The sequence below is a fragment of the Megascapheus bottae genome, chromosome 9 (assembly GCF_031878675.1).
Source record: "Megascapheus bottae isolate mThoBot1 chromosome 9, mThoBot2.hap1, whole genome shotgun sequence".
Taxonomy (NCBI): Eukaryota; Metazoa; Chordata; class Mammalia; order Rodentia; family Geomyidae; genus Megascapheus; species Megascapheus bottae.
In genome coordinates, this window is record NC_143517.1 from 36414826 (window position 1) to 36441329 (window position 26504).

Sequence of the window (26504 nt, forward strand, 5' to 3'; positions counted from 1 at the left end):
ATCATTTGAGGGGTTGGGATGTAGCTCAGTAGCAAAGAAATTGTCTAGCAAATACAATGTTCTGGGTTCAATACCCAGTACCCTTGCAGCCCTAAAAAATAAAATTAATTGAAATGTCTTGTATGAGAAGCTAATTTAAAAATTGTGTCTGATACCCAAAGTGCTGTGTTTACTTGGGAACTCAAACTAAGGAACTGGTTCAGTTGGAGCTGAGTTGAGTAGGATGGTGAAAACGTGTGTGTTAACTACACTGTAAGCCTCTGGCACCTGGCCTTGTAATTTGGGAGGCTGTGATTGGGAGATCACACTTGAAGGCCTCCATAGACACAAAGTTCATTACCCTTCTAGCACTGAACTGGATGTGTTGTGCACAGGTTATCCTAGCTACAAGATGTATTGTGTAGACTTTCTTTGTAAGTGATACACTTTCCAACCATATCTTGTATGAATGCCAGTTTGTGGGGGTGGGGGGATATTTGGATGGTTTCATCAAAAATATTTTGTCCCTTTAGAAACTCAAAGTCAATTTTGTGGCTAGTAAAAGTTAAATTTGCAGACTATAACACTGTTTTTGCTTTTCTCCCCCAGTGTTTGAAAGATGTGTAATGAACCTGAAACCATCAGACACAAGAAAACTTCTAGCAATTTGGGGGGAAGTTTGTCTACACTCAGGCTGCAGTATTTCAGCAAACCTGATTGGACAGTGAGCCTGGCTTATTTTTGTGCCTTATTTTTGACGGAGTGAAAAATTTGAGCTAGCAAAGCCAAATCTTAATAGCAACCTGCCCGGCTCCTTGCTGATTGCAGATAGGCATTTAATGTGAACTTGAGATCAGATGTCTCTATTACTTCCAGCTAATATGGCATCATAGGTATTTCCTAAGCTTAAGTCTTTGATTAAAAATAGTCCACTAGTGTCTCTACCATTAACTGTTATGTAAGTTTTATTCTTAAGTATTCCCAATCTCTCTGTCTCCCTCTTCTGTACAATCATCTCCTTTTGCTAATTGAAGCATAAGGTCTTGGAATATTTAAATTACAAATTTAAGAAAAGGAATAAAACTGATATTTTTCCAACGTCTTAGCTATCATGATGCCTTGCAGGTACACACACACACACTCTCTTACACTTAAATGATTTTTGAAATTCCTGATTCAGCCTGGTGGTACATACAAGCTCAGTGGTAGAGCACTTGCATAGCATGTGTGAGGCCCTGGGTTTGATCAGCAACATATCCTTTACCCCTTCCTTCCTCCCCCAAAACCCTTCTACAAATACCTGAGGGTAATTTAGAAGAAAAGCTACACCCTCCTACCACATACATACTTTAAAGAGTTTTTCTCAGCAGGTACCAGTTGTAAATAACATTGAAGTAGGGGCCAAAATGCGAAACCAAAAATGAAGCAGCTACATGTAGATTTTCTAGGTTAAACTGTAACCAAATATTGTGGCTTCATATGTATTATTTTATATTGTACTTTTTTTCATTGTTGATGGTTTGAACTTTAATAAGAGAAATCTCATAGTTTTTAATATCACCAAAATAAGACCATTTGAACAGTGTATTCTAGAAAGCAATATACTAACTGAAGTAAATGCTTGTATATACTAAGTAGCCTTAAACTTCCTTTTGTAGTAACCTGTCAAATAATTAAAACTTTAAGAGTAGGACTGTAGTCAGAATGCTAGACTGAGGATAAACACTGACACAGTTAGAGCTGGTACTGATGCTGTCAGTGTTTAACACTGTGTTTAGCTGTGTTTATGCTACAAAAGTGCAATATTAGACACTAGCTAGTTAGTACTGCTGCCTCGTTTAACTCCAAAGAGGAAAAGGATTTGATTAAGTGCATATATTTCTTTGTTATTCACATTGTCCTTTGCTTGAATTCAATGCCATGCAAGTTTCTGTGGCTGCTATTTTTATTTAGTTTGCATTTGTTTAATTAACATTTTAAAGGAGAGCCAAACATTACCTGACCAGCAATGGCCCTTTAATTACAGTAGTAAAAAAAGAAAAGAAAAAAGTTTGGGAAAATTAGAACTTGCACTTAACATCAGGAAAAAATAAAGTTCTTTGTATTTGTACTTCATGCCTTAAGATAGTCTCTTCTCAAAGCTCTGGAAGACTAAGATAGGCAATAATATTATAATACTACTGAGTTTTTGTAGAATTGTTACATTTGATAATAAAATTTGCCTGCTTAATCTCAATGTTGGTATTCTTTTTGTTTATTAGAAAAATTAGCCGGGAGTTTGGCCTAGTGGTAGAGTGCTTGCCTAGCATGCACGAAGACCCAGGTTCGATTTCTCGGTACCGCATCCATAGCAAAAAAGCTGGAAGTGGTGCTGATGCTCAAGTGGTAGAGCTCTAGCCTTGAGAAAGTCCAAGGACAGTGTTCAAGCCCTGAGCTCAAGCCCAGGACTGGCAAAAAAGAAAAATTACACTTAAGGTGGAAGGGTAATGTAAGCCACTTTTGTCTGAGGTGGTAGGGTACATTCTTGAGTTGATCATAAGTTATAAAATCCATCAATGATAAGTACATTCAAAATACTGGCCAAACAACCCTAGTGGAAAACCACTTACCTGGCACATGCAGTGCCTTGAGTGTGATCCTCAGAACTACCCTACCACTAAAGAAAAAGAAAAACATCAAAGCGACGCTGAGTTCATGCCTCCAATCCTATCTACTGGGAGGCTGAGATCTGAGGATTCCAGTTTGAAGCCAGCCCAGATTTGGAAAGTATGAGACTCAAACCACCAAAATGCTGAAAGTGAGCTGTGGGGTCAAGAAGTAGAGAGCCTTTCTTGAGCAAATAAAGGTATGAGATGGGGGTCTGGCCCTGAATTCCAGCCCCAGTACTGGTGCCAAAAAAGAAAAGTTAAAAGGAGCAGTACTATAATGTCAAGAAATCTCCCATGAGACTCAAGTAACCACTCAAGCTGGAATTGGTGTTGTGGCTCAACTGGTAGAGCAGTAACCTTGAACACAAACAGGCTCAGGGACAGTGCCCAGGCCTTGAGTTCAAGCCCCCAGACCAACAGAAAATTAAAAATAATGTTAATAGTTACTAATGATATATTAGGGTACACGTGAAATCACTTTCTACACTTAAGTACATGTTCAGTGATAACCAGTTAGGTATAAAATTTGCCTGAACATGTTTTTGTCTGCTTCTGCCATCTACTGGACACATAATGATATAAGCCTTTCAAAATCTGAATTTTTTTTTTTTTTTTTTTTTTTTTACTTGGTGGGTCATGGGGCTTGAACTCAGCCTGGATCTGTCCCCGGGTGCTTCAGCTCAAGGCTTGCCCCATTTCCCATTGTCTAGAGGTTAATGGAGATAAGAGTCTCAGGTCCTTTTGTGCCTGGGCTGGCTCTGAACCTTAATCCTTAGATCTCAGCCTCCTGAGTGGCTAGGATTACAGATGTGAGCCACTGCGCCTGCTCCAAAATCTGGATCTTGGCCAAAGAGGGCAAACTCAAGATTCAAACAGGAATTTGAAAAGAATGATGATAAGGGCAGTATGTGGAATTGAACTCAGGGTCTTGTACATGCTAGATAAGGTTGAGTACAACTACACCAAGCCAATGTTGTTCCACTTTAAAATCCTATCATAGGTACTGGTGACTCATGTCTGCAATCCTAGCTACTCAGGAGGCCAAGAGATGAGGATCACAGATGAAAGCCAGCGCTGGCCCAAAAGTCCATGGAACTCTTATCTCCAATTAGCCACCAGAAAAATGGAAGTGGTGCTGTGGCTCAAAGTGGTCTTGAAATGCTCAGGGACAGTGCCCGGGCCCAAAGTTCAAACCCCACAACCAATCCAAAAAAAAAACATCCTATCATGACAGGTACTGTATTAGAAAACTGTAGCATGGATATGTGTGGTGGTAGATGCTGGTAATTTTAGCTACTTGAGAGGCAGAGGTAGGAGGATCTCAAGTTGCAGACTACCCCTAAGTTAAGCAAAAGGGGCGGGAGTTTGGCCAAGTGGTAGTGTGCTTGCCTTGTATGCTCTAAGACTGGGGTTCTGGGATTCCTCGGTACCACATACATAGAAAAAAGCTGGAAATGGTGCTGAGGCTCAAGTGGTAGAGCTCTAGCTTTGAGAAAGTCCGAGGACAGTGCTCAAGCCCTGAGCTCAAGTTCAGGATTGTCAAAAACAAAACAGTAAAAAGTTGGGCGCTGGGGCCGGGAGTTTGGCCTAGTGGTAGAGTGCTTGCCTAGCATGAACGAAGACCTGGGTTCAATTCCTTGGTACCACATGCATAGAAAAAAGCTGGAGGTGCGAGGCTCAAGTGGTAGAGCTCTAACCTTGAGAAAGTCCAAGAATGGTGCTCAGGCCCTGGGCTAAAGCTCAAGACTGGCAAAAAAAAAAGTTGGGCGATGGTGGTTCATGACTGTAACCCTTGTTACTCAGGATGAGATCTGAGGATCACATTTCAAAGCCGTCCTGAGCAGGAAAGTCTATGAGACTCTTCAATTAATCACCAGAAAACTGGAAATAGAGCTGTTAGTTAAAGTGTTAGATTACTAACCTTGAGCAAAAGAGCTCAGGGACAGCACCCAGGCCCTTAATTCAAGCACCATGACAGACAAAAATAAACAAAAAACAACTGAAAAAAGGTCTAGAGATGTGACTCACCTGGTAGAGTAGTTTTCCTGAGTGATGATCTGGGTTCAATTCTCAGAACAACAAAAATAATTAAAAACAACACTACAGTACAGTACATCCATCGCCTTAAGACCATAGACTTGGAAAATATTGAGTCTTGATGTTCCACAGCTGATCTGTAAAGCATGACACTTGGGTATCTCCTGTCCACGTCTAGGGTCCCTGTCATCTCATGTTTAGGTGCATGACATAGTCAACCAAACATAAAAGGAGCTTCCCCAAATATCCTACCTTAATGATGGTACTTTTTGGACAATCTAGCTGCTTGTGAAGAAACATCCATAATTACTCAGTGACTTTAGTGAATTCTATTCCCCCCCACCCCCACTCTAAATATCACTTCTCCCCTCCTTCTTTGTCGGCTACCGCCCTACCCTTTGAGCCATAGTGCCACTTCTGGTTTTCTGGTAACTAGAGAAGAGAATTTCACTGACTTCAGTGACCAGGCTGGCTTTGAACAGCGATCCTCAGATCTCAGCATCCTCCAACTTAATTATCATATCTAAATTTACTACCAAGTAATGTTAGATAAAAGGTCTTTGTGCTTGTAGTGAAAACACCGCATTACAAATGAAAAGTCTTCTGCTATGTAGTACCTATACTCACACCTCCCTTCACACACTGTATTATTGTTTTTTTTCCTCTAAGACATCTAATCATGCAGATGTTTATTTCACCATTTTTAATTACCCAGATAAAATTCTTGTAATGATCAAGAATTCTGCAAAGCCAGGTGTGTGATGGTGAATATCTATAATTCCAGCACTTGGGAAGAGGGAGAAAGATAGCAAATCTGAGGCCAGTGTGAGGTATATAACAAGATCATGCTATTAACAAAAAAAGGAGGGGGAGGGAGCTGGACACGTGGCTCAGGCCTGTAATTCTAGTTACTTAGGAGGCTGATGAGATCTGGGGGTCGCAATTCGATGTCAATCCGGGCAGGAAAGCTCAAGAGACTCGGGAGGTAGACTCCTAGCTTTGAGCACAAAGCTCAGGGACTGCGCGCGCCCAAGCCCTGAGTTCAATGACCCAGGACCAGCACACACAAATTTAAAAAAGAAAAAAATGGAGGAGGGGAGCAAAGTGTCCCGTCAAAGCACCCGTCGTTCCCAGCAAGGCTGCGCATCTGAAATCTCCAAGGGTCCGCAGGCCCAGGCATCCATTCGGAGCCCTGGGTTTCATTTGTAGACGACTGACTCTGTGACTTGCTTTGCAAAGGACCCAAACCAGGGGACCCGGAAGGTGTAGCTGGTCCAGGTGTCTGTGGCCCGCGGTCCCCTTTGTGAGGCAGCCTTTCACCAGGGAAGGCCAGCACCCGCCCAGGCTGGCTCTGGTGCACCCCGAGAAGCGTTCCGGCCGCGCTCTGCTCCCGGAACCATGGTTCCGGATCCTCCCAGAGGGGACGCAGTTAATGGCGACACGGAAGGGAGGCGGGTCAGGAAGTTGGGGGCGCGGCGGCCGGGCGCGGGCGCGGGAGCGGGGCGGCCGAGGGGGTTCCGCAACGCGGAGGGTAGCTGACTCCGGGCTCGAGGACCACCCGGGCCTGCGCCGAGACCATGGCAAAGGAAGAAGGTGACAGCCCGGGGTCCAGCTCCTGTAGTGCCGAGGCCGCTGTCCGGAAAGGGGCGGTGGCGCCGGGGCCCGGAGGCCTGGGCTGCGGCTGGCGGAGGCGGCCCGGAGCGGCGGGGTGGGCGGGGGTGGAGGGGCGTCTTTGCAGAATCGCGGGCACAGCCGAGGGAAGGGCGCGGAGCTGTGTCTCCCTAAGAGGATGCGAAAGGGAGGCTTCACATTGGAAGCCGGTAGCCCGAGGAAAGTGTGTGTACGTGAGTGTGCGGGGTGTGCGGGTGGGTGTGCCACCCGAGGGTCAAGAGCTGATCATTAACCGAGTAGGGAACCGGGTAGGGTGAGAAGTTGTTGATTTCGATCCCGGGTGCACTTATGAATATGGTCGTTTAATAATTCCGAACGCGCTCCTGAAATGCTGACCTGAACAAAGACCCAGGAGGAGAAGGGGCTGGCGCGCGTCGAGGCAGGGATTTGAGATGAGCATGCCAAGGTACACTGGAAGATTGAAAAAAGGAGAGTGTGAAAGGGCCAAGTTTTCCGTACGGTTGAGGGGATATCGGCAAAGGGCAGAGGCTTGGACGACTCCTCGGGGGACGAAAAGGCTCAGATTTGAAGACCTCAGATTGTCGTCAGCTCCTGGCAGACAAATCTGTTAGACCCTTATCTCCAGTTAATCAGCAAAAAGCTGGAAAAGACTCAGTGTGGCTCAAGTGGTACAGCAGAAACGGGGAGGGAGAATATAAAGCCCTAGCTTCAAGTGTGTATATATTTCACTTGTATTCTCTTGGATGCTCATCACTTCCAGCTTTTCTCTATATGTGGTACTTAGGAATCGAACCGGGTCCTTAGGCAAGCTAGGCAAGCTCTAGGCCAAACTCCTGGTCCATCGAATACTCTTGAAATGTGATCTTCTACGAAAGTCTTCTTGAAGTAGTAGAGGATGGGTGGGTGTGCTTATGGTTGTATTTCCTAGATCAAGTGTTGGAGCAAAGGAAGACGTGACAGTCGGCCTCACTGGAGCTGGTGGCTCAGGCCTCTAATCCTAGCTACACAGAGGCGGAGATCTGAGGATCAGTTTGGAGCCAACTTAGCCAGGAAAGTCCCTGAGACGCTTATCTCCAATAAACCATTAGAAAACCTGAAGTAGAGCAGTGCCTGAAAGTGGTGGAGTGCTAGTCTTGAGCAGAAAATCTCAGGGCCAATGACCGACCCCCCTCCCCCCCCAAAAAAAGGTGACAAAATGAGTAGAATACTGTTGGAAATTATATATAAACTGAGTGGACATTTGCAAGGCTGTTCCTAGCCCTACTATTTTTTTTTTTTTTTGCCAGTCCTGGGCTTAAGCTCAGGGCCTGAGCACTGTCCTTGGATTTTTCTCAAGGTTAGAACTCTACCACTTGAGCTTCAACACCACTTTTGGTTTTTTCTAAGTATGTGGTACCAAGGAATCAAACCTGGGTCTTCGTGCATGCTAGGCAAGCCCTCTACCACTAGGCCAAACTCCCAGCCTAGCCCTACTATTTTATTTTATTTTATTTTTTTTGACAGTCTTGGGCTTGAGCTCAGGGCCTGAGCACTGTCCTTGGACTTTCTCAAGGCTAGAGCTCTACCACTTGAGCCTCAGCACCACTTCCGGCTTTTTTCTATGTATGTGGTACTGAGGAATCGAACCCGGGTCTTTGTGCATGCACTTTAACCACTAGGCCAAACTCCCGGCCCCCTAGCCCTACTATTTTATACAAAAATTGTTGGACCAGAGACTGAATTAGCAAATTGTTTTTGTGAATATATAGTCATTTTTACATAGTTTGGTTTTTCTTGATAGTGTTAAAAATGTAATCTTGTGAAGCCATAAGCCAGTAGAATACACCTGTTCTCCTAGATACTCAGGAGGCTGAGATCTGAGGATCACAGTTTGAAGCCCACTCAGGGAGGGAAGTCTATGAGAGCTTATCTCCAATTAACTACCAAAAAAGCTGGATATAAGTAGAGCTGAAGCTTTAAATGCTATAGAGTTATTATCCTTAAGCAAAAACATAACAAAGCAAAGCAAAACAAATAAAAATAACTCAGGAATGGCACCCAGACCTGTGTTCAAGCCCCAGGGTAGGCATGTCCCCCATCTCCAAAAAAAAAAAAAGTGTGAAAGTGAAGAGAACCCTATTGGAACTCATAAGTTTTTCCATTTGTTTCTCGTCTACTACTATTTTCCCCCTGGTAGTGGGACTTGAACTTAAGGCCTTGCTTTCTTTCTTGGGTTTGTTTTCTTTTCCCTTCTGGGGCTTGAATTCAAGGCCTGGGCACTGTCACTGGACACTTTCTGCTCCAGGCTAGTGCTCTGCCTCTTGAGCCACAATACCACTTTCCACTTTTTTTTCTGTGTACGTGGTACGAGGAATGAAACCCAGGGCTTCATACATGCTAGGCGAGCACTCTACCACTAGGCTATGCTCCCAGCCCCTCTATTTCAAGGTTGATGCCCTACCCATGAGTCACATCTCCACTTCTGTCTTTTAGGTGGTTAATTGGAAATAGTCTCATGGACTTTCTTGCCCAGGATGACTTGGAAAGTTGATCCTCAGGTCTCAGCCCCCCTGAGTAGCTAGGATTACAGAGATGAGCCCCTGGTTTGGTTCTTCTAATGACATTTGACTGCTGCTTGACTACACACAAGCAGTGTAGACACCTGTAAAATTTAGGTTCACTAAATGTATTTTTTTTTTGCCAGTTCTGAGGCTTGAACTTAGGGCCTGAGCACTGTCCTTGACACTTTTACTCAAGGCTAGCGTTCTACCACTTGAAACACAGCAGCACTTCTAGCTTTTTCTATGTATGTGGTGCCAAGGAATCAAACTCAGGACTTCATGCATGCTAGGCAAGCACTTTACCACTAGGCCAAACTCCCAGTTCCCTAGACTCTTATTTGCAGTTATGCACACAAAAAAGTAGAAGAGCAGTAGCCTGGGACAACAGAAGGACAGTACTCAAGATTTGAGTTCAGGGGCCTGGAGTTTGGCCTAGTGGTAGAGATCTTGCCTAGCATGCACTAAGGCCCGGCTTGGATTCCTTGGTACCACATACATAGAAAGAAAAAAAAAAGCTGGAAATAGTGCTGAGGCTCAAGTGGTAGAACTCTAGCTTTGAGAAAGTCCTAAGGACAGTGCTCAGGCCCTGAGCTCAAGTCCAGGACTGCCCCCCCCCCCAAAAAAAAAAAAAATTTGAGTTCAAACTCCAGGCCTACAAAAAGAAAAGAAAAAAAAATATTGAAAACTCTCCAAAGTTTCACACTGCTGTACTAGTATCATTAGCATTCTATACTCTTGTTATTCTAAGTGTTAGAAAATAACAAGAAAATGGAAAGGAGAGGTTTTTGCTATTTTTGCTGTTTGTTTTTTGTTTTGTTTGTCTTGGATAGAGCAAGGGGAAGCACAGAAACAGAGGGATAAAGAGTGAATAAATATAGCAATGGTACTCACTAGCCTTTATACTATATAATTTGTGGCTGCAAGTGGAAGAAAAAATTGGGATCGAGTAAGGGGAAGATGTGACATTGGCCAAAAAGAAATGTACTCTTTACTTGACTTATATAAATGTAACCTATCTGTACATAAGTTTTATATATATATATTTTTTGCCAGTCCTGGGCTTGAGCTCAGGACCTGAGTCCTTGGACTTTCTCAAGGCTAGAGCTCTACCACTTGAGCCTCAGCACCACTTCCAGCTTTTTTCTATGCATGTGGTACCGAGGAATCGAACCTGGGTCTTCGTGCATGCTAGGCAAGCACTCTACCACTAGGCCAAACTCCCAGCCCCTATAATATTTTTTGAAAAAGTACATGAGCCTATAAATACTTAAATGCATACAATACATATAGGAAATACTCAAAACATTTCCTAGGGGTGGAGAGTGTAGCCTAGTGGTCGAGTGATCACCTAGCATGAATGAAGCCCTAGGTACCACATACTCAGAAAAAGCTGGAAGTGGTGCCCAAAGATAGTGCCCAGGTCCTTGTTTCAAGCACCAGGACTGGCAAAACACACAAACAAACAAACAATAGAGTCTCATGGACTTTCCTACACCAGCTGGCTTTAAATGGTGTTTGTCAGACTTCAGCCTCCTGAGTAGCTAAGATTATAGGCATGAGTCGCTGACATCTGGCTTGAATGTTCAGGATTTTTAAAATAAAGTACAAAGAATGGTTTTCTAATTTATGCATTGTATTTTCATTAAAAAATGGGTTAATTCAGCTGGGCTCTATGGTTGATACTTGTAATCTTAGCTGCTTAGGAGATAAAGATCAGGAAGTTTAGGATTTGAGAGCAGCCCAGGAGAAAAAAGCTTGTGAGGTCTGATCTCACCAGAAAAAACTGGATCTGATAGTATACCCTGGTCATCTCAGCTAGGGAGGAAAGCATGTACATGGGAGGACTGCAGTCCAGTGGCCAGGGCATCTAGCCATCCAAATTATCTTGTGAAAATACTAAAGGTGTGGCTTACGTGATAAAAGTCCCTGAATGGTAATTGCAGCACCCTGGATTCAAACTCTCATTACCTTCTTCCCCTGAAAACAAGAACAACAAAAACAGTTGATTCATGATTGAGGCCTTTAATCTTCTCAGATAACTAAAATCCTACTAAAGAGCATCTTCTTCAATCCTCCTGGAAAATTTTACTTATTTGGAGATAGTCTAAAAATGGCTTCATCTCAGAAGAAGAACTTGTTGGTTCAGTTGGACTCAAATATACCCATATTTATAGTGGTGGTGATAATGCCTGTATTGGGGTGCAAATATGATTATAACAAAGGTTATCTTAGTTACTAGTGAAGTTTCAGTATAACTTGCTTTAGTATGATAAAAGTTAAGCCAGGTGCTAGTAACTCAGGACTGTAATCCTAGCAACTCCCAAGGCTGAGATCTGAGGCTCTTCCTTCAAAGCCAGCCACCTGGGGCAGGAAAGTGTGTGAGGTTCTTAATCTCCAAATAATCATCAGAAAACCAAAAGCGGTGCTGTGGCTCAATGTGGTAGAGTGCTAGCCTTGAACAAAAAAGCCCAGACTCTGACCAAGCCTTATGACTGACAGAAAAAATAGTTAATCAACCTGGGGTACAGATGATTGATGCACACATTATAATGATATCTCAAAAAATTCTTTAAGGCTCAGCTGGAGAACTGCGCCAAAGAAAAAAACCAAAGTCTTTAGAAAGTCAAAGATCTGCCAAAGAAGAGAAAATCAATGATACTCCAGTTCCTGAAAGAACTCCAAAACGTAAGCTATAGTTTTGTATTATTACTACCAAACATAGCTGTTAGGATGTGTATTTTAATATTTTGAATCTGTCAACTTTTTTTTTTTCTTGACAGTTCCGGGCTTGAACTCAGGGCCTGAGCACTGTCCCTGAGCTTTCTCAAGGCTATAGCTCTACCACTTGAGCCACAGCACCATTTCTGGCTTTTTTGCTATATATATGGTACCAAGGAATAGAACCCGGGCTTTGTGCATGTTAGGCAAGCACTCTATCACTAGGCCAAACTTCCAGCTCACATTTTTTTTTTTTTTTTTGGCCTGTCCTGAGCTTGAGCTCAGGACCTGAGCACTGTCCTTGGACTTTCTCAAGGCTAGAGCTCTACCACTTGAGCCTCAGCAGCACTTCCGGCTTTTTTCTATGTATGTGATACCGAGGAATCGAACCCGGGTCTTTGTGCATGCTAGGCAAGCACTCTACCACTAGGCCAAACTCCCAGCCCAACACAAATTTTTTTAATGTAATGAATAAGTTACCTCTAAACCAGCTAATAAATTCCAAATAAGCAATAATTTACTAAGGATGATTTAAATGTTTTTCCTTTCCTAGAATTACTTTGTGAGGATAGATGATATAGTCTAAGTTCAAAGAATTCCTGTCACATTTTTAATGTGGCACAGGAATTAATCTCTTTTTAAGGACTGGAAGACAGGCTTTTCTCTAAGTAATGGCTTTGAACTACAGTCCTCAAATCTCAGCCTCCTGAGTAGCTAGGATTATAGGTGTGAGCTGCTGGTTCCTGCCTTATTAGTACTTTTGCAGTATTGGGGTTTGAACCCAGGATCTTGAGTTCACTTGACCTGCTTGCCTAGCCGGTGTTCTACCCTAGCACTTTTTGGGAAATTGAGTCCTGCCTTTCTTTTCTTTTTTCTTTCTTTCTTTCTTTTTTTTTTTTTTGTCAGCTGTGGGACTTGAACTCTGGGCCTGGGCATTGTCCCTGAGCTCATCAGCTCAAGGCTACTGCCCTACCCCCTGAGCCACAGTGCCACTTCCGGTTTTCTGGTGATTAATTGGAGATAAGAGTCTCATGGATTTTTTAGTGCCTGGGCTGCTTTGAATGGGTGATCCTCAGATCTCAGCCTCCTGAGTAGCTAGGATTACAGGTGTAAGCCACCTAACCCTGGGAGTCCTGCCTTTCTCTTCTTAATGTAACTAACTTTTTTCTTGTATATTAGATGTTACTCAACTATGCCTAATATTACTGCTATTGACATTTATGTAATCTTTATTTTTCTAAGCCTGGTTAGCATTTTACAAATGAAGGATTTGGTCCACACAGAAGTTAGTTGATTAGCCTTTTTTTTTGTTTGCTTGTTTTTTGTTTGTTTTTGTTTTTGTTTTTGCCAGTCATGGGTCTTGAACTCAGGATCTGGGTACTGTCCTTGGACACTTTACTCAAGGCTACCGCTCTACCACTTGAGCCATAGCACCACTTCCAGCTTTTTCTATGTATGTAGTATCAAGGAATTGAACCCTGGTCTTCATGTATGCTGGGCAAGTACTCTACCAGTAGGCCAAACTCCCAGGCCTTTGCTGGTTATTTTTTAGTTAGGTCTTGCTTTTTAAATCCTGGGTATACTTGGGCCTTAATCTGTCTATTTTAGACATCATTGTTGCTGGGATGATGAGCACACACCACCTGTCTAGCTTCCCTCTGTTAAGGGGAAGTCTCATGGACTTTTTTCTTCACTTTTTGTTAGAATGTCAAGTACCTTAGGACGGTAGGCCCAGTGTTGAGAAGGAGTTTCATGAACTTTTCTCAAGATCAACAAACTGTGATGCTCCCATACCCAGGCTCTTAAGTAACTGGGATTACTAGTATGAGCCACCAGAACCAGCTTGATGATGATGATTATTTTTTTTAAATTCATGGTTCTGTGATTTGAACTCAGCCTCACTATTTGATAGGCTGGGGCTTTATCACTTGAGTCTTGACTCCAATTGTGCTTTTCACTATTTTAGAGTTGAAATCTAGCAAACTTTTCTGCCACAGCTGGTTTCAAAATATAATCCTTTAAATCTCAGCCTCTGGATAGCTAGGTTTATAGGCATGGTTACTTCTTTTTTTTGGGGGGGGGATTGTCTGTCCTCGTTCTTGAATTCTGGACCTGGGTATTTTGTCCCTGAGCTCTTCATTTCAAGGCTACCTCCCTACCCCTTGAGCCACAGCACTATTTCGGGTTTTCTCGTGGTTAACTGGAGATGAGTCTCCTGAACTTTAGTGCCCAGCTGGCTTTGAACTGCGATCCTCAGATCTCATCCTCCTGAGTAGCTAGGATTATAGGCATGAGCCACCAATCCTGGCTTAATATTTTTTTGGCCATTCCAGGGCCTGAGCTCAGTGCCTGAACACTGTCCTTGGGCTTTCCTCAAGGCTAGTGGTTCTTCCCTGAGCCACCGCACGGCTTCCTGCTTTTTCTATGTATGTGGTACCAAGGAATCAAACGCAGGTTTTCGTGCATACTAGGCAGGCACTCTACCACTAGGCCAAACTCCTGGCCCTGGTTACATTTTTAAGTTAAAGAATCTTAGTATTTTTAAGTGTACAGTTCATTCATGCTTCACCTTAATTCACTTACTTAATATACTTAGTAGTGCTTAGTATACTTATCTAGTGCTTTTTGTGAAACAGATTTCCAGAACATTTTTTATCTTGGAGAAAGTAGACTTGTAATTTTTGAAACTGTTTTGGATTTACAAAATCGAGCACATACACTACAATTGTTTTATCTTCCCTCAGACAAAGTTACTAATATTTTATGTAATGTACATTTGTTATAATTAATGAATCAATATGATGCATTTCTGTTAACTACAATACTTAAAAATTCTTTCCTTATGTTGTTTGAAATATTTTTTAAAGAATCCATAGAGCATATAGCACATTATACTCAGTTATTATGTCTTCTTAGATTGTTTTTGGCCGTAGCAACTTCAGGCTTTTCATGCCATTATGTCTTCTTAGATTCTTTTTGGCTGTAGCAGCTTCAGGCTTTTCATGTTTTGATGACCTTGATAGCTTTCAGAAGTTGTATTCAAGCCATGCATGGTGGTTCACGCCTGTAATCCTAGCTACTCAGGAGGCTAAGATCTGAGGTTCAAGGTTCAAAGCCAGCCTGGGCACAAAAGGACCAGAGACTCTTATCTCCAATAACCTCTAGAAAATGGGAATTGGGGATTGGCTCAAGGGTAGGGCGGTAGCCTTGAGCTAAGAGCTCAGTGACAACACTCAGTTCCAGGGGTTGGGCAGTAGTCTTGAGCTGAAGAGCTCAGGGACAGTGCCCAGGCTGAGTTGAAACCCATGTCCAACCCCTCCACAAAAAAGAAGTTGTAGTCAAGGATATTTCTTTGTTAGAGTTTGTCTGATGTTTTTCCTATGACTAAACTGGGATTGTACATGTTTTGAAAAGAAACCTTTGAGTTACAAAGCTTTTTTTCCCACATTGTATCAGGGGCACATATTACCTTTTGATTATTTTAATATGCTTTTTCAGATATATTATTTCAACGCTTTGCAAAGATTTTCATTGGCTGTCTTGCAGCAGTTACCAGTGGTATGATGTATGCTCTCTATCTCTCAGCATATCATGAACGGAAATTTTGGTTTTCCAACAGGCAGGTAAGAAGAAAAAATTCTGAATATATGAAAAATGACACAGTATTTAATATTAGAGTGTTGGTTAGGAAATCAAAATATAAGTGTGCGAGTTCTGTTCTATTTATGACGATTAGAAACAAAATGATACAGAAACTTTTGAAAATATACAGCTTTAAAATACGTAATGAGATATCATTTCATGGAATAAAATCTATGCGGATACTCTTCAGGTATAGCTCATTTATCTGGGACAGACTGTTCAAGAAATACTTGCTCCCAGTTTATTAGAACTGGTTCTAAGTTCTCATAAAACTGAAAATAGAAGTAGGCAGATCAGGATTACACACAGTATTGTTTATTGGGAAACTTACATACAGAGTATGTCTTGGGTTACAGTAAGGTAAGTGGATCCATGAGATTTAGGTCAGAAGGATGAGGCTTATATAAGGTCAAGACAAAGATAATTTTATCCAAACCAGAATGTACCTGGTTTATCTCAAGCTTACATCAAGTACTGTAGGCATATTTTTGGTACTGTCAGTGCTAGAGAAGAAGTTACAAAGTTCTACATACCACAGGAATGGTTTTGTCTATAGAATGCTGGGAAACTGTGGGGAAAACAAACCAGGGTTACTGTGGGGCAGTCACTCAAGATATCTGTGGTCAGGTCAAGTTGCATCCCTATCGCATAAAATATATAAGCATCCTAATGTTTTGACTACTACAGTTTTTAGTTTGCACAGCTTAATTTTAGGACTTTTGTTTTTCTTGTGCTGTGCTGGAATTTAATTTATGGCTTTGCATGCTTTGCAAGCTTTCTACTACTGAACTACTCTTGCTAGTCTTGAAGATTTACTTATATTTCTGAACGTTAATTTGAAAAGCAACCCCTGATTAGGTATCTGCTGATCTGGAAAAGTATTAGTTATAGTCTTGTTAATCCAGATTCATGAGTATATATATAGAAAAGTAATAGCAAATGCTACCTTCTTCATAAATTTTTCTAGTCTTGGTTTTGACACTTTATTGTACGAATTATTACTATTGGTATAGGTAGGTCATACTCTTGGTTATTCTTCTAGATTTTACATGTAGAACAGATAATAATGTCTGAGTTACAATACATTTGAAACCTTTAATGTTTCATTAAAATGCTGCAGAGGGCTGGGAGTTTAGCCTAGTGGTAGAGTGCTTGCCTAGAAGACCTGGGTTCGATTCCTTGGTACCTCATACATGGAAAAAAGTCAAAAGTGGTGCTAAGGCTCAAGTGGTAGAGCTCTAGCCTTGAGAAAGTCCAAGGACAGTGCTTAGGCCCTGAGCCCAAACTCAGGACTGGCAAAAAAAAAAAAAAAAAAGCCAGATTATTGAAAAATTTAACCGTCTTGTTAATATGTTTGTTAAAGGTAATTCAAACTTGTCCATGAATAAAAGGTAAATAAATATGTTAATTTAGAAGATAAGGTGAGGAAAAGAAGATTATAGCTGAAATTTAAAATTTGTTCTTAAGAGCCTGGCGTGGTGGCTCATGCCTGTAATCCTAGCTACCCAGGAAGCTGAGATCTGAAGATCGTAGTTCAAAGCCAGCCCAGGCACTAAAGACCAATTAACCACTAGAAAACTGGAAGTGGCAGTATGGCTCAAGGGGTAGGGTAGTAGCCTTGAGCTAAAAAGCTCAGGGACAGTGTCCAGGCCCAAGGGGTCGGGTGGTAGCCTTGAGCTGAAGAGCTCAGGGACAGTGCCCAGGCCCAGAGTCCAAGCCCCAGGACCGAAAATAAATCAGTAAATAAATAACAACAGAAAATTGTTCTTAAATATTCATTTTATTTTATTTTAGGAGCTTGAACGGGAAATAACATTTAAAGGTGACAGTGCAATTTATTACTCCTATTATAAAGATATGTTAAAGGCACCTTCATTTGAAAGAGGTATGGTAATCACAGTTGTTATTTTTGGTCAGTTGGGCTAGTGCTATCTAAACTATTTTGTCAAAGCTAGTGCTCTACCGCTTTGAGCCACATCTTGATTTCAAAGTTTCTAGTGCTTAATTGAAGCTAACAGTCCCCTAGACTTTCCTGCCTGGGCTGGCTTTGAACAATGATTCTCAGATCTCAGCCTTACAAGTAGCTAGCATTATAGGCATGGGCCATCAACACTCAAAAGTTGTATTTTTTTAATAACAGTTTTCTAAATTATAACATTGCTCTTCAATATTGGGGCCTTAAGAATGGGACAAGTCAAGACCAAAGGATCAAAAGGTGCATGGTATCCTTAATATGTGGCTATTAAATCCAAAGAGTACAAGAGCGAGAACTCAATAACTGCATACCCAAAGCTATGGACATGGTAATGGAAATACAAACATAACTATATATAGACATAAAAACCTATGACTATAGACATAATGTTTTATTTCATAAATTAATATGTTTCTATGACATACAAACCCTTAGCCTAATTTTGATTAAGTTCTAAATACTAAGTCCCAGTGATTGTAAATAGAGATTCCCTCCTTGAACACTTGTTTGTTAAACTTGTCATTTAAAATTATAAAAAAAAAAAAGAACGGGAGTTTATCTCAGAATGTAACATTATTCCTCTGTAATGTTCTTAATAAAAAAAGAGGGAGGGGCCGGGAGTTTGGCCTAGTGGTTAAAGTGCTTTCCTAGCATGCATGAAGACCCGGGTTTGATTCCTCAGTACCACATATAGAAAAAAAGCCGGAAGTGGTGCTGAGGCTCAAGTGGTAGAGCTCTAGCCTTGAGAAAGTCCAAGGACAGTGTTCAGGCCCTGAGTTCAAGCCCAGGACTGGCAAAAAAAAAAAGACTAAAAAAAAAAAAAAAGAAAAAAGGGAAAACTGAGTCATAGAGTTTATATTTGGAATCTCATTAACAGTACATGTTGAATAATGAGTGACATGTTTTATTAATGTAATGCAGAATTAATAATCTGGAGAAAAATCTTTCTCTTTAGGTGTTTATGAATTGACACACAATAACAAAACTGTCTCTCTGAAGACTATAAATGCAGTACAGCAAATGTCTCTATATCCAGAACTTATTGCCAGTGTTTTATATCAAGCAACTGGTAGCAATGTATGTATTTTTCTTTTGCCTTAATGTCTGTTTGCTTGCATACCTGTGAATCCTCAAATTTTTAATGTCATCCTATTTTATCTCACTTTGTTTTTTCCATTTAGGAGATTATTGAACCGGTGTATTTTTATATTGGCATTGTTTTTGGATTGCAAGGAATATATGTTACTGCTTTATTTGTTACAAGTTGGCTTATGAGTGGAACATGGCTAGCAGGAATACTTACTGTTGCATGGTTTATTATTAACAGGTAAGATGGGTATTTTTAACTGATATTTATAATTTTTTGTTCTATTAGTGTTCTAAAATGCTTCTTCTCAAGTCTCTCAACTCTAATCTCCAAATCTGTAATTATGATATCATTCCTGTCTTATGCTATATGGCACAGTTTACATTAAGGTAGGAGGATTATTCTTGGGCCTGATTTAATTAATTATATAAGCCTATAGGAGCAGAGCTTTCTTAAGCTTCTATAGAAGGATAATCAGAGAAATTCAAAGCATGAGAACAATTCACTATGTTGTGGCTGGCTTGAAGCAAGGCAGAAGTACATTCTACCAATAAGCTTATTTTTCTTTTCCTTTTTTTTTTTTTTTTTGCCAGTCCTGGGCTTGAGCTCAGGGCCTGAGCACTGTCCTTGGGCTTTCTCAAGGCTAGAGCTCTACCACTTGAGCCTCAGCAGCATTTCTGGCTTTTTTCTAAGTATGTGGTACTGAGAAATGGAACCCAGCTCTTTGTGCATGGTAGGCAAGCACTCTACCATTAGGCCAAACTCCCGGCCCCAGTGAGCTTATTTTTAAGAAGACTGCAAGCCCTTGCTGAGAACCATTACCCTTGCTGATGCATTATCAGCTTAGTCAGTAATAATTCAGTCATACTCTCTTGCCTTTTGTGAGCCAATATATTCACTTATTTTACCAGTCCTGGGGCTTGAACTCAAGGCCTGGGCACTGTTCTTGGACACCTTTTGCTCAAGGCTAGCTCTCTGCCACATTCATAGTGCCACTTTTGGGCTTTTTCTATGTATGTGGTACCGAGGAATTGAACCCAGGGCTTTGTGCATACTAGATGAGCACTCTTCCATTAGGCTACAATCCTGTCCCCTTATTTTGTTTTAAAGTTATTAAGATTAGCCGGGCCGGGAGTTTGGCCTAGTGGTTAAAGTGCTTGCCTAACATGCATGAAGACCCGGGTTCGATTCCTTGGTACCACATACATAGAAAAAAAGCCGGAAGTGGTGCTGAAGCTCAAGTGGTAGAGCTCTAGCCTTGAGAAAGTCCAAGGACATTGCTCAGGCCCTGAGCTCAAGCCCAGGACTGGCAAAAAAAAAAAAAAAAAGTTATTAAGATTATTTGTCACTTAACAGTTGACATATAATACACTAGTTTTGTATCTTTTTGTGTGTGTGTGTGTGGGTCATGGGGCCTAATTTACTGTTACAGAGTTAATGTACAGATAGATTACAATTATATGTGACAGGTAATGCATACATTTCCCTTTTTTTGTCTTTTTTCATATATTTTTATTGTAATTAATAGAAGGGTTATATTATATTCATACATTTCCTTTTTGTTTGTTTGTTTTTTGTGAGTCTTGGTGCTTGAACTCAGGGCCTGAGCGCTGTCCTAGGGCTTTCGAAGGCTAGAGCTCTACCACTTGAGCCACAGTAACTCTTTTGGCTTTTTCTGAGGAATTGAACCCGGGCCTTCATGCATGCTAGGCAAGCACTCTACCCCTAGGCCAAACTCCTGGGCCTGTACATTTCTTTTGTACAGTGTCTTCTGTTCCCTCTTTTCTCTCCCAGTCCCTCCCTCCCATCTCCATCCGTGAGTTGTATGGTTCACTTTCATCAATGTTCAGTGAGCTCTGTTTTTTACCCTTTTTCCTTTGAGTTCTATAACTTCCTCCCAAACCTTTGGAAGATGTACACTTAAATACACCATACATCAAGTGAAGAAGACAGAATCACCAAAAACTAAAAACTAAAAGAAAAAAAATAAAGGAGCTTGTTTCCATATTGTAGACTTCATCTCGGTATGTATATTATTTAGATAAATATGAAGAGGGACTTAGGCCTTGTGCCTTCGTTGTGTTTCTCTCCTAAGAGTATCCTCTTTTGGTGTCACTGTGAGAGTACCTAGAATCCTGTCAGTTTTGTATCTCTGCAGACATAGCAGCATTGACATGTGGCTAAACTTTTTCTCCTTCCATCTGTCCAGCCATCCATTCGCTTATCCATGTACCCCCCTTCCTACCTAGCTGCCTGCCTAATTATCTACTTACTACTTATCTATCTGGCCCTATACCAGAGTTTGAACTCAGTGCCTCCACCTCTTGCTATATGTCATTATTTAAGTTAGTGTTCTACCACTTGAGCTATACCTACTGTTCATAAGAGACTCGGATTTGTTAGCCTAGGGTGACTTCAAACTATGATTGTCAGATCTTAACCTTGTAGGTTAGCTAAGATTATAGGCATGAGCCACTGTGCCTGTTTACAGTGTTTCTTTACTCTGAAACTTTTATCTAAAAGTTAAATGGTCTCAGAACTATTCTGATTAGGACATACTGTTCATGGTCACGCAGGCCTGACATCCCAGAGACACAAGGATGCAGTGTAGACCAGCCCAGGCATAAACTGAGACACTTTCTTGGAAATAACCAATGCAAAAAGGGTTTGACAGAGTGACTCTTATGTAGAGGGCCTGATAGGAAGCACACAGTCCTGAATTCAAAACTGCAGTATTTCTAGGGGAGTTCAGGGAGAGTTTTGTATGTATGACTTTGGGAATTTTCAAAAGTCTAGGTTTATCACATAAAAGATTACTACTTGGAAAGCTAAGAGCTGAGGATCACAGTTCAAAGCCACTCTGGGCAGAAAAGTCCATAAGACTCTTATCTTATTATTGTAAAGTTAATTCTAAGTAACTTGTTGACTGAAAAATAACTTATTAAACTTGCCTTCAGAAGCTAAGTATTATAATAACATTTATCCCCCTATCAGCCATAGGGGCGGGCTTGATTAATCACAGCTTCGATTTAATCACATTTTTGAGCTTCATATTCCTTTTGAAGGCATATAAGAATTTTGCATCTGCTGATTATGTGGTGAAGGTTGTGCTGTAGAGATTGTGGTTGAGGGAAGAAATATTAGTCTAGAAATCCATGCTGCTCTATACAAACAGTGCTTTACTTTGGGTCAGGTCTGTCCAAATTCTCTCTGAGGTCTATCTGTTTCTAAGTAACATACTGATAACTGAACTTTCTTGGATAAGAGGTAGGGGTGGGACAGTGTGAATTTGTTCAGTAATATTGTTTTAGTAATGGTAAATCTGTCTGTGCCTACCTGACAGGATTTTTCAGGAGAACAGTGAGATATTTTTGAAAATGCCTTTGAAAAATATAATACTAAAACAAATATATCTTGCTTTTGCTGTTATCTGTTTTTTATTTTAGGGTAGATACAACAAGAATTGAATACTCCATTCCTTTAAGAGAAAACTGGGCACTTCCGTATTTTGCATGCCAAATCGCTGCACTTACAGGCTATTTGAAAAGCAACGTAAATACCTATTCAGAAGTAAGACATAAACTGTTTTTACCCATCACAGTTAATTCTGATGCATTACACATGTGGTACATAATTTAATAGTTAGTAATAGTAGGATTTGTTATAGTAATTGAAGTCTACTACAGAACAAAGGATATAGTTACATATTCATAATAATGATTTATAAAGGATATATGACATATAAAGGATATAGTTATACTACATAATGAAGGAATAGTGGTATTCTGTAATCTGGCAGTAAAATATTTTTAGGAAAACATATTCATGGTTACTTGATAAATATAAGAAAAACCTTATTTTGAAAATCTGTCTTATTTTTACCATTTCTCTTACTTGTAGAAGATTGATAACTTTAAATTATGAAGGTGATTTAAACAGATATAAAGAACCCTGTATGAAAGCATGACCATACGGGGCCGGGAGTTTGGCCTAGTGGTTAAAGTGCTTGCCTAGCATGCATGAAGACCCGGGTTTGATTCCTCGGTACCACATACATAGAAAAAAGCCAGAAGTGGTGCTGAGGCTCAAGTGGTAGAGCTCTAGCCTTGAGAAAGTCCAAGGACAGTGCTCAGGCCCTGAGCTCAAGCCCAGGACTGGCAAAAAAAAAAAAAAAAAAAAAAAGAAAGCATGACCACAAATGGCAGCAGTAGGTTAGTGAAAATTTCAGAGGATTGTCGCAGATCGTTTAGATTCTTTATTATCATGTTCTTGTCACAAACTGTTACTGGTTGAATGAATACTGCAAGCTATTTTGTCAGAATAATTTTAATAAATTCACTATCTTGAGATAAAATATAATTCTTTGATAGTCCACCTGTCTTGCATTAAGAATTCCCTTTTTGGGGGCCAGGATTTTGGCCTAGCGGTAGAGTGCAAAAAAAGTGGTAGAGTTACAAAAAAGAATTCCCTTTTTTTGTGCCAGTCCTAGGGCTTGAACTCAGGGCCTGGGCACTGTCACCAAGCTTCTTGTACTGAAGACTAGCCTTCTAGCAGTTGAGCCACAGTGCCACTTCCAGTTTTTTTTCTGTTTATGCGGTACTGAGGAATCAAACTCAGGGATTCATGAAAGCAAGGCAAGAGCTATACAACTAAGCTACATTCCCCGCCCAAGTATTCCCAACTAGGAAATAAGAATAAAGCAACCAAAGAGGCTTCTCATAAACCTGCTTATCTGTGTCAGAAGGTGGACTTCTGGTTCCTTTTTAAAATAAAAATTTTAAAAAGGGGGCCGGGAGTTTGGCCTAGTGGTTAAAGTGCTTGCCTAGCATGCACGAAGACCTGGGTTCGATTCTTTGGTACCACATATATAGAAAAAAAGCCGGAAGTGATGCTAAGGCTCAAGTGGTAGAGCTCTAGCCTTGAGAAAGTCCAAGGACAGTGCTCAAGACCTGAGCTCAAGCTCAGGGTTGGCAAAAAAAAAAATTTAAAAAGGGCTGGAAGTTTGGTCTAGTGGTGGAGTGCTTGCCTAGCATGTACAAAGATCTAGGTTTGATTCCTCTGTACCACATATATAGGAAAAGTGGAAGTGGTGCTGTGGCTCAAGTGGTAGAATGCTAACTTTGAGGAAAGCCCTGAGTTCAAGCCCTAGGACTGGCAAAAAAAAAAAAAAGCACCGTTCTCTCTTCCTTTTAACAGTACCAAAAGTCTTGAGCACAGCAAATTTTGCTATCTAGGTTTTATAACTTTAAATGTTTCATTTTATATATTTAATAGTATGACTACATTTCAGGCTTATACTTTTCATTATTTGCATGTTTGTATAAGGAGTTTTCTGAGCAAGAATATTTTCTGCAGTAGTCACAGATTTTGCTTTTGTTTTCCTAGTATGTTCTTTGTCATAGTGAAGACTAGTTTATTATTTTACATTTATTTATTTATTTATGCCAGTCTGGGGCTTGAGCTAAGTACTTGAGCACTAACCTTGAGCATTCTCAAGGCTGGCACTCTACCACTTGAGCCACAGCACCACTTTCGGCTTTTTTCTATGTATGTGGTACCGAGGAATGGAACCCGTGTCTTCGTGTTTGCTAGGCAAGCACTCTACCACTAGGCTAAACTCCCGGCCCCTCAATTGTGGTGTTTTAAATAGGCCTATTTGTAGTTTTTTTGTCCATTCTGATTGCCATAGAGGTTGTACTAGTCTGTCTACATACTGACCAATAGTATATGAGGGTACCCTTTTCCCTACTTCCTAACCAGCACATGTTGCTGTTATTTTGACAATTGCCATTTTGACTAGAATGAGATGGAATTTCAGTGTAGTTTTGATTTGTATTTCCTTTATGACTAAGGATGTTGAACATGTATCTGTTTTCAATTTATATTTATTTTCTGAGAAATTGTTTGATTGCCTACTTAATTATTTATTTAGATTATTTGCTTTTACACTGCTCAGTTTTTGAAGTCTTTGTATGTTTTGGACATTAATCCTTTGTTGAATAGGCAAGGATTTTGCTGTGCAGAAATGTTTAAATTGGATATAGTTTTTGATCAATTTTTGCTCTTGCTTCTGGGCTTTTCAGATATAATTACCCATGCCTGTAGCTCCTAAGAGTTTCCCCTTTTTTCCCTGTAGTATATTTAAAGTTGTGAGTTCTTTGATGAACTAGGGCTGATTTTTTTCCTTTTTTTTGCCAGCCCTGAGGCATGAACTCAGGGTCTGGCAATGTCCTTGGGCTTATCTTTTTTTTTTTATTCTAATTAATAAAAGGGTTACATGATATTTGCCATATAGAAGGTGCATTAATTTACATACATTGATACCCTTTCACATGTCTTGGTACCCTTTACCCTCCCCCCCACCCCCCCTTCTTGGGCTTATCTTAAGGCTAGAGCTCTACCACTTGAACCACAGCACCACTTCCAGCTTTTCCTATGTATGTGGTACTGAGGAATTGAACCCGCCCGCTCTTCATACATGCTAGGCAAGCACTCTGCCACAAGGCCAAACTCCCAGCCCACTGATTTTTTTTTTTTTTTTTCAAAACAATGAGAAGGGTCAAGTTTCAGAATCTGGAAAGTTACCATTTGTTTAAGAGGTGATTTCTGCTGTATGTTTTTGGCTTCCTTGTTGAAAATTAGATGATTGTAGCTGTGTGATTTTATTCTAGGGTCTTCTTTTCTGTTCCACTGTTTTTTTTTTTTTTGTCTGTCTTTATGCTAATATAAAGCAGTTTTTATGGTTCAGTAGTATAATTTGAAGACTTGGTGGTATCTTCAGTATTGCTCTTTTTACTCAGGTGTGCTTTTGCCATTTGGAGCTTTTATGTTCCCATTTATGAATTTTCAGATTGATTTTTCTGTTTCTGTGAGGAGTGACACTAGGACTTTGATGTCTATTGCATTAAATCCATAGATTGCTTTTGGCAGTGTGGCTATATTCACAGTATTGATTCTGCTAGACTATAAGCATGATAGGTCTTTTGTCCTCTGGTGTCTTTGGTTTTTGTTTGTTTGACATATATATTTCTATCTTCAAGATTTTTTTGTATGTGTTGCATGTTGTTATATGTGTTAGTACTGGGCATGGAACTTTACCTCATCCTTTCCTTTAGCTTTTTCTCTCAGTGCTGGCACTCTACCACTTGACCACTTGACTTCCACTTCCAGCTTTTTGCTGGTTAGATGGAAATAGAGAGTCTTGTATATTTACCTACTTGGGCTAGCTTGAACCTTGATTCTTAGATCTAAGCCTTGGCTTACCTTGGATTATAAGCATGAGCCCCTAGTGCCTGGCTAAGACTTCTTTTTATCATACGTATTAGAGTAGATGGAGAGGCCTGGAGCATGGTAGAGTGCTTACCTAGCATGCACAAAGCTCTTGGTTTGATTCCTTGGTATCACATACACAGGAAAAGCCTGTGGTGCTGTGGCTCAAGTGTTAGAGCTGTAGCCTTGAGAAATCTCAAAGACAGTGTCCAGACCCTGAGTTGAAGCTCCAGGACTAGCATAATAAATACATAGAGTAGTTGGAGAATAAGTTGTTGGAGTTAACATTTTAAGTATTTTTTTTTTTTTGTCAGTCATGGGGTTTGAACTCTGGGCCTGTGTGTTGTCCTTAAGCATTTCAGCTCAAGGCTCTCACTCTACTACTTCAGCCACAGTGCCACTTCCGGTCTTCTGGTAGTTAATTGGAGATAAGAGTTTCACAGACATTCGTCTCCTCTCCCCCCCAAAGCTGGCTTTGAACCTTGATCCTTAGATCTCAGCCTCCTGAGTAGGTAGGATTACAGGTATGAACCCCCAGTGCCCAGCTTTGACCTGATCTTTATTATCCTTCTCTTTGACTGTTGTTATCAGAACAAGATCATTGGACACTCATTACAACCAATGGGGGAGTTGGGAATAAAGAAGTAAACCTACAGAAGGAGAGACTGGCTGGAAGTAACGTTTCAGGACAGTGAACTTGTCAGACTTGGCTACTCATTTACTGAGGGGTTATTTGGGTAATGACCTTGGAAGGACAGAACTCACTTTAGCCAGGTATATTTCAAGCAAGAAAAATGAACTCTTTTTAATATTTAGCAGAGGAAAACAGCTGCAGGATTTTATTTATTTTTTTATTTTTATTTTGGCTGGTCCAGGGGCTTGATTCACGATCTGGGCACTGTCCTTGAGCTTTTGTGCTCAAGGGTAGAGTTCTTCTACTTAAGCCACAGCACTACTTCCTGCGTGTGTGTGTGTGT

General features: G+C 40.8%; 2 protein-coding genes across 3 annotated transcripts in view; both read left to right on the plus strand.

Annotated features, from left to right (window-relative positions):
- The window catches only part of Esrp1 (epithelial splicing regulatory protein 1), a 69499-nt gene extending 67297 nt beyond the window's left edge, over positions 1-2202 (plus strand). The window contains exon 16 of the mRNA XM_090339073.1: positions 589-2202. The gene's annotated coding sequence lies outside the window, so the exon portion shown is untranslated. The remainder of the gene's footprint in view (positions 1-588) is intronic.
- Positions 2203-6143: 3941 nt separating this feature from the next.
- The window catches only part of Dpy19l4 (dpy-19 like 4), a 46947-nt gene continuing 26586 nt past the window's right edge, over positions 6144-26504 (plus strand). Inside the window, exons 1-7 of one of the 2 annotated variants that reach the window (XM_090339075.1) lie at positions 6144-6257; positions 11411-11521; positions 15053-15177; positions 16991-17081; positions 18127-18248; positions 18353-18498; positions 21705-21828. In XM_090339075.1, coding sequence (XP_090195201.1) covers positions 6242-6257; positions 11411-11521; positions 15053-15177; positions 16991-17081; positions 18127-18248; positions 18353-18498; positions 21705-21828 — 735 coding nt within the window. In that variant the 5' untranslated portion in view covers positions 6144-6241. Of the gene's footprint in view, positions 6258-6469; positions 6505-11410; positions 11522-15052; positions 15178-16990; positions 17082-18126; positions 18249-18352; positions 18499-21704; positions 21829-26504 lie in introns of those variants that run through there. The other variant, XM_090339076.1, reaches the window with a different exon arrangement.